Source organism: Chenopodium album, chromosome 22 (genome assembly GCF_948465745.1).
Source record: "Chenopodium album chromosome 22, dcCheAlbu1.1, whole genome shotgun sequence".
Lineage (NCBI taxonomy): Eukaryota > Viridiplantae > Streptophyta > Magnoliopsida > Caryophyllales > Amaranthaceae > Chenopodium > Chenopodium album.
The window spans coordinates 5,054,899-5,063,349 of NC_137855.1; the positions used below are offsets into that span (position 1 = coordinate 5,054,899).

Here is an 8,451-nt window from a genome sequence, read left to right on the forward strand (position 1 = left end):
CATGATAAAGATTTCTAAATCCAAATTATTTGAGCACGTGAAAATTAATTATATTTTCATAGTTATAGACTTTATAGCTAACTATTTCATTTCTACATTTACATCATAAATTTGTCTTCTTTTGATCATATCTTAGATTCTTAGGGATGTTCAATTATAGGATCTATTACTAATACTACGTATAATCCTAGGCCTAAGTAACAAATACCGAGTATATAAATATATACGCTATATTGCTTATATTATAACCATTCTTTTATCTCCAATTCCCACATTGAATGATCCATCAATTTTGTGATATTCATTTTTAGTAACCAAAACAGAAAAACTTGCTAATTTTGTTGATATTTATTTTTAGTAACCAAAACAGAAAAACTTGCTAATTTTGTTGATTGAGCTTTCAAATTACATATTTGGCCAAGAAGTAAATTTGTCTTGCCTTATCAATTATTTGTAGACCAATTATTAGACTTATGAATTAATTGTATAACTTCGGAAAGCTTATACGAGTACAATTCAATTGGCTTGACCAAGGCCTAATTTTTAACTTGAACTTTAAAAACCTGATTTGGACCGAATCAAAATTGACCTTCCCTAAACTGCCTCGACCAAGAAGGTTAATTTGAAATTATGAATTACATTGCTTATTTTTTGAAGATTGACAATAGAATTTTATTGGATTTGATTAGAAATACATATATGACCAGACCCAAATTAAATGACCTTTAGGTAATCTAAAATGTACAAACCTTAGGTATTACTCATGTTAGACACTCAGACTTCTTTTCAAGCTTGAAAAAAATGGTAAAATCTTCTTGATTTCGTGCCAAACTTCAAAAACAAGGTATGACATGGATGACTGTTTATATGGCAAAGCTAATTAATACATACCGAATCAAATATTCAGATAAGTTATCTTTTGCCATTGCAAAACAAAATTGTCCTACAAGTGTAAAGAACAATACTTGATAGCCAAGATAGGCTTAAACACTTCAGACTAAAAGGGTTTTAAACTATGCATACCATTGGCGGTGTGGCTCCAAAAGGATGGCTCTTTCACGTCAAACCTAAAAAGATGAAGCTCACCTGTATAGTCTTTGGAATGGTGCCTCATCATAATCTCTCTACTTTTGTACAACGAGCCGAGCTTACATCACAAGTGAAGTCCCAGGCAGTGCTTCACCGTACACGAAGGTTCACAAGAGCTCACAGGATTTGTATTGTCCAGTCATCAGATATACGGACATTAGGTTTGCGAATTGTCAGAACAGAAGTTGTCTGAGACCGTTGAACCCGAAGTGGCCCCATCTCAATTTCAGCCTCCTTGTTTGAAGGCTCAATGAGGGCACTTTTTGGTTGAGATTTGTGCCCCAAAAGTATAATCCTTTCAATTACACATTCTGTTGAAAATAATTTTCCATCATTGCTTGAGGGTGCCAAGTTTAAAGAAGTAAGCTTGCCATCAGTAAAAATGAACCGGCGATGAATATAGGCACCACGCTGAAATTCAAAACTCTTGCCATCGTCGACATAAAGTTCTCCTTCAGCTGATTGAGAACTATTGAGAGCTATTACCTGAAACAAGCACCAGAAATAAAGAAAACTATGTTAAAAGGAGCACAATTGGCAACCAATTTCTTTTTACAGGAGATTTGAAGAATTTATCCAAAACCATCTAATTATAAGTTACAATAGAAAACACAACTTGCAGTCTCAGTTTGCTCCTAGCCGTTCTAAGTCCAAGGAGAAAAGAAGTGATGCAGCACAAAGAGTACGTTTTCTTGCTTGCATAACTAATAAGAAAGGATAGTTTGCAGAATGTCAACTCAGTTTCCACACATAAAAATGTTAATTTGACCCTCATTTAGACTTAAACATTTATTACTAGCACCATAATTTTCAAATGCCAAAATTAGTCGAATGAACCCAACCAATTCAACTATACTATATTTCTTTATCAAAATAGATAACACTATGCATTATCATGCATATGACTATAATTACAAGTATGACACAATATACTCATCCACAGATATGGAGATTTCAAAATTTTTGGCAACACATCTAGGTTTGCCTTTTTGGTAAGACATCCAAGTTACACACCAACCAAACACATAAATACATAATAGAGTTTATGGTTTAAAGCTAATTCAAATGATAATAAAAATAACACAGCACAACAGGAAGCTTGTATGCTGAAACAATAATGGATACAAAATGAAAATTAATTGAATTATCTGCATGTCCAATTTTTATTTAACAAAATCTTTCCACACCCTCACCAACAGCTACATTAATTTCTGAGCACAAGAAAAGCTTTTTATGTCAGTTGTGTTGCAAATTACGAGTAATACAATAGTGGAATAGTGGAATTATGTGTTAAATTGACAAGAAAATATAAGCACCCAAGAATTATCTGAAACATTCCAAAATAGAAAGAGGGATAATCAAAGTGATGTCAAAAGAGATTAAATAAGGATAAGTACTTCTATGATGCCAAGTGATTGCCAACATCTCTCAAAAAAAAAAAAAAAAAAGTGATTGCCAACAGGCAGACCTAAAAACTTCAGTATGAAAGTCAAGTTAGGCACAAGATGCATACCAATGTATATGGATCATTCACCATCTGCGTGGAACTTCGGCGATAACGGTCCTTCCTGGGTATGATGGTACCTGCTCTTTGGAAAGCTGGAACACCATCATCAGACACTTCCAATTTATGGATCACACCTCCCTTGTATGCAGCTCCTGTTCTCATATCATACCAGTATTGATCTCCAGGAAGATACACTGATGCATGCTTAGTTTGCTGGTTAGAGAACATAAAGAGGCATTATGATATTAATCACAAGACAAAAACATAAAAGGACATAAAGAATGAAAACAGAAGATCACTATAGTGGAGTAACAAAAACAAACCTCAGAGTACACTCCTTGCACCAAAATACTGTTACCAACCATAAAGGCCTCATCATTGTTGAAAGTAGCTTCATCAGAAGGGAATTCCATCCACAGAGGACGCATAACTGGAGCACCTGTTGTGTTTGACTCTCTAAATAATGTGTAAAAATATGGGAGCAACATATAACGAATACGAATTGCATCCCTCATGCGTTCTGTGTTACGCTCTCTGCAATAAAGAGAAAATTTTCAAGGGCTTGCTCAGAGAGACTTTATAGAAGCAACATAGATACCAGACAATTTAACGAATAGAATGTTCAAAACTTAATTCTCTGAGTACTGATTAAACAAGAGAATAAGAGCAAGGTATTGATAGTCCCCTTCCAAGTTCCATAGCAGACTATAAATCGTATAAGCATGTAAATCCATCAAATTAAAGGCAAAAAATCCTTAATACAAGAACATTCAGAGAAGATGCATATTATAACCTAAGCCAGCAACAATCATGTAGAGCTTCATGCTTTCCAGAGCACCAATTTAACCATTAATGTTTTTTATTACATAGGAATAAATTATGAAAAGCTGATATTTTGAAAGTAGTAATGTAGTATCCAGATGAATCTTATGATATGCCAATTAATTATGTTTTTCCTTGCATACAAATCTTAATGGATGGTCAAAGGGGAGTTTGTAAGAGTCTAGATGTTTGCAAAATTTATGGAACGGAGTAAGAATGAGAAACAAAACAACAGAATACATATATTAAGGATTTACACTCCAGTAAAATCTTCAGATTGATTTTCCCCTCCTACCCAGATGGTTTAGAATTTGAATGTTGAATCCCTTGACAAAAACCAGAATTTCACTCTTCCTAACCAGTGCATTTTCTAGATTCCTTGCTCAATATAAAAGTGAATTTATACATGCAACAACCATTTGCTACTTCACACTAAATGAACAGTGTTATCAGGTTGACAAACATCACAGGATTGATAAGAGTAAAATCAGTTATATTCCCATCACCTTCCCCTTGACAATTATGGCTACAGCACCATCCACAACCCCAACACTTACGGATCACTACTAGCTATTACTGTCTACTACCACCAGAATTCTAGTGAAACTACATCTTGCCCATCCCCTTCCCCTTGACAATTATGGCTACAGCACCATCCACAACCCCAACACTTACGGATCTCTACTAGTTATTATTTTCTACTACCACCATTTTCTAGTGAAACTACATCTTGCCAGAGTCAGCCAGAGCCACCACTCACAGATAACCCACAGAATGAAATAAAATAAAATAAAATAAAAACTGCCTAGGCTATTGATGCATAATAACTTGATAAGAAAGTAATGACCTTTGGCAGATAGAAATATCAAAGAACGCAATATGATCACTTCATCAACTCATTCATGGAGGGTTTAAAAGAAAGTAGAGCCTTGACAGTAAGTATACCAAAGTCCAAATTATTATATAAACAAACATGACATCATCAGAAAAAATTAAGTGAAAAGATTTAACAAATCAAAATATAATATCCTAACAAATTAAGGCGATTAATAATAGTTTCAAAGGGCACATGTTTATGTTTTTTTCAATAAGATTAGTTTTCCTTTACTGTTAACGCCCCAAGTATAAAGATAATTTTAGAATGAAACAAACTTTTATCAAATAATCAAGATGGACAATGAAGAAGACAGTAACAAATTATTACAACTGCAACAAAGAACCAGCAACAAGATGATGTGATTCATTGATATGTTTTTGAACAATAATCATATTAAAAATTAACCAACATTTATCAGGTTGAAAATTTAATCTTCTCTGAACTTTTCTGATTTTATACAAAATTTTCTGTGACAAGAGAATAGATATTGTAGAAAATAGAACCTAAGAATCATTTTTTAGTAAGGCCTTATCAACAAACAAAGTGATCAATATAGGCATATAGATGTATTCCGACAAAGTAATCCAGACAGAGTGGTACAATCGCATATTTAACAATAATGGGCTTTATATATGAAACATGGAATCTAGGAAAATACTTTGAGGGATCAACAGAAAAATATTTACCCAAACAACCATGGTTCCCTTCTTTTTGTGTCATGATGGGCATGCCCACGGAAGAAAGGATAGTAAGCACCCAATTGATACCAGCGCACCAGCAACTCAGGTTCAGGGTTACCAAAAAACCCACCAATATCAGCACCTATACAAAAAGAAATTCAGCAAAGAGAAATTGTATATGGTTGAAATGTGTCTTTTGAGATGAAAAGACCCTATCTTACCAGAAAAAGTTATTCCTGTCAGTCCCATGGCCAAAACCATTGGAACTGAAACCCTTAATTGCTCCCATTCAGCTGTATTATCTCCAGTCCAAACAGCTCCGTATCTTTGACTGCCAGCAAAGAATGCTCTTGACAAAACAAAGGGTCTATCCTTCCCCTCACCTCGCTTCACAAGTCCCCCAGCTGTGCCCATATGGAAATAATAACCATATGCATTATGTAGCTCCCTGTGTTCAACACCTCCAACATGTAGTGCATCTCTAGGCATTGTAACCTGGTTGTTCCATAAAATGTCATTAAAACCGCAGCCAGACAATTATGAAATAACATTCATGGGATCATATCAAGCCATCATGCTGCCTCAAAGAAATACCCAGAGAGAGAAAACTAAATCTAGATAAAATGTGAAGTGATGACAGTAAGAGTGCTCTAAATTATCACACATTCTACAGAACCACATTAATTATTCTTGGAAGCAATAAATTCATGATTACTTGTTCCAAGAAGAGACAAAGAAGAATTTTCAGGAAAGTAAATTTAAGGCCCACATCAAATGAGGAATTATAAAGGGCAAATCCTATTTCATGATTATAATAAGAATGACAAAATCCACATAGATCTTCTATCCAAAAATAAATAAAATGAAATAAAAATCCACATAGATTAACAAGATGCAAGCAACACACTTATTAGAGATCGGGATTATGAATGGGAATGGGAACAAGAATTAAAGATTGGAATTTTTTAATATAAAGCTCACACCTTTATCGGAGAATTAAAGAGAGAATAGACATAAGAATTACTCAGTGGAAATCACTAAACAATCCCAACTCCTTTGACTCGTGATAAAATAGCCTGGAAACATTTAGCTAATATACCAACATGTCCTTTCAATAATAATCTATACTAATACCCTCCTTACTTTTTTTTTTCAATAACATAAGGATAAAAACACTCCCTCAAACTTGTCAATATATGGCAAAATAGTCATTATATCATATGCTATGGTGTTCAATGATTTTTATTTCTTAATTACCCTTCTCGGCACCATTTCCATCTCATCAAGCAAACATGGAATCTAAACTTACAAGCCTCTATCTTCTATCCCATCCTCATATTTTCACTAAAACATCATGAATTTATCTTGTCAAGATATTAAAAAAAAAAAAAAAACACGTATAAAAAAAACCTACAGCATGACTCGTTTAAGAAGTTATAAAGTAGTGTGAAGAAGTCATTTTAGATATTAAAGAGGAAGTAGTGGACAAAAAGATACCTCAGGTCCATTAAACACGGATGGCTCATTCATGTCATTCCAAATATATAATGAGGGTGTTGATCCAACATAGTTCTTGTAGGAGAATTTTTCTGCCCACCACTCCCTAACCTCTGGACTCAACATATCCAGGTATGAGGAGGATCCAGGCCAGCACCATCCATCATAATCCTTCCCAGTTGCATCCTTAACATAATGCCCTTTCTCTGAGGCTTCTTTGTGAATATAGTAGGAATCATCCCGCTTTATGTGTGGATCAACAATAGTAACCATACGCCTCCCCTTGCCAGCCAACTTGTTCTGCATCTCTTCTGGATTTGGGAAAAGCATCCTATCCCATGTAAAATACTTCTTTCCATCAGTATGTTCAATATCAAGCCATAAAACATCATACGGAATATCATACTCATCAAACTTCGAATCAACATGATAAACATCCTCCTCATCCCTATAGTTCCACCTACATTGGTGATAAGCCGTAGCAAAATGTTGCGGCATTGCAGGCATCCCCGTAACAGACACATACTGCCTAACTACATCTTTCGGCCCAGGACCCACAAAGAAAAACGCATCAATAATACCAGCCTCACTCATCCACAATGTATCAATCCTCTTCTGCTCCGAGGGCAACGAAAGCCTCGATTCCCCAGCATCCCAACCATCCCCAAGAACATCAATCTGCATTTCAGCAGCATTCAACCAAAAGAACCCAGAAGTTCCCCGGGCCTTACCATGAGCAAGCATGAACGGTATCGATCCATACAACCCGAAAGGCGACTCATGAAGATACTCAAACACATCCAAATTGAAAAGCCTATAAGGTTCAGAAAATTCAATACCAGGGCCTCTAGTAGGCTTAAGTGCAAGACTAGTAGCATGTTCAGGAATACCATAAACAAAATCAGCATCATAAAATGAAACATCAAAACTAATAGATTGAGGACCATAAGGTCTAGTATCAGTATGACTCCTAAAATTCTCTTCCCAATTATCCCCTTCATTTTTTTTCACCCTCAATTGCTCAAAATCAAACAACCCGTGCGAATTAATTGAAATTACACGGTTACCTCCATTTTTGTCTCTCACAAAGACCTCGAACGGGTCCCTTCGAAGCACGGCTTCATACCCATCAGCCAAATAAACAACAATTGAAGAAACCCCAGAATCTCCATCAATCTTCTCCTCAGAAAACCGCTGCAACCAGAGCTTTTTCTCCAGAAAATCACTCTCAGTCACACTGGGAACTTCAAAACGCTTCTTGGGAGGGTTTAGGGTTTGATCTTCATCAATCTTAACCCTCAAAATCCCATCTTGGTAAGCTGAAAACCTCAAAATCAAGGGTTTTTGGACAAGATCTTCAACCCCATTTTCCTGATTCGAAGAATCAGTGGAATTATGATCAATCTGAGGTGGGTTTTTAGGGATTAACTTAGCGATGAGATCGCCATCAGAAATTTCGACATCAACAGCGATTAGAGAACAGGAATTGGGTTTTCGAGAACGAGCTCGATTGCAAAATGGGGTTTGATTACAATTGCGAAATTCATCCTTTTTCCAGGACAAAACAGAGGTGAAAATCAGAAAGAAAGAGAGGAGGAAGAAGAAGAAGAGTGAAGTAAGGTGGGGTTTGAAGGATTTCATCGTTCAAAATTCTGGGTAAGTGTTACATTGAATCAAGGAATTCATTCATATTAAGTATTAACCAATGTCGTTTATACGAGGGTAGACCGGTAATTTCATCCTATTTAGTAAGGGTAAAATTGTAAAGATGCGGGAGGTCCATTAACTTTAAAACCTCCGACGTTAACAACTTTTTTTTAGGTTTTTTTTACACTACTGTTGTTCGTTAATTCCAACCTCTCAACGTTCTCCATTGAAGTGCAATCAACGTTCTCCATTAAATCTAATTCTTGTATCCTCCGTTAAAGCAGCTTCTAAGGTAAGTTGTTTGCTGCTGTTATCTGTTGAATAATTTTGAG

General features: G+C 35.5%; 1 protein-coding gene across 1 annotated transcript; it reads right to left on the bottom strand.

The window, feature by feature from the left end:
• Nucleotides 1-796: 796 nt before the first annotated feature.
• On the bottom strand, nt 797-8,119 carry LOC145605823 (putative glucan 1,3-alpha-glucosidase). Its single transcript, XM_081661887.1, has 6 exons — nt 6,473-8,119; nt 5,197-5,470; nt 4,982-5,117; nt 2,920-3,130; nt 2,603-2,809; nt 797-1,575 (listed from the first exon to the last, which is right to left on the bottom strand). The coding sequence occupies exons 1-6, from the start codon at nt 8,111-8,113 to the stop codon at nt 1,207-1,209; spliced, it is 2,838 nt and encodes a 945-aa protein (XP_081518013.1). The 5' UTR covers nt 8,114-8,119; the 3' UTR covers nt 797-1,206.
• Between the last annotated feature and the right edge of the window lie 332 nt (nt 8,120-8,451).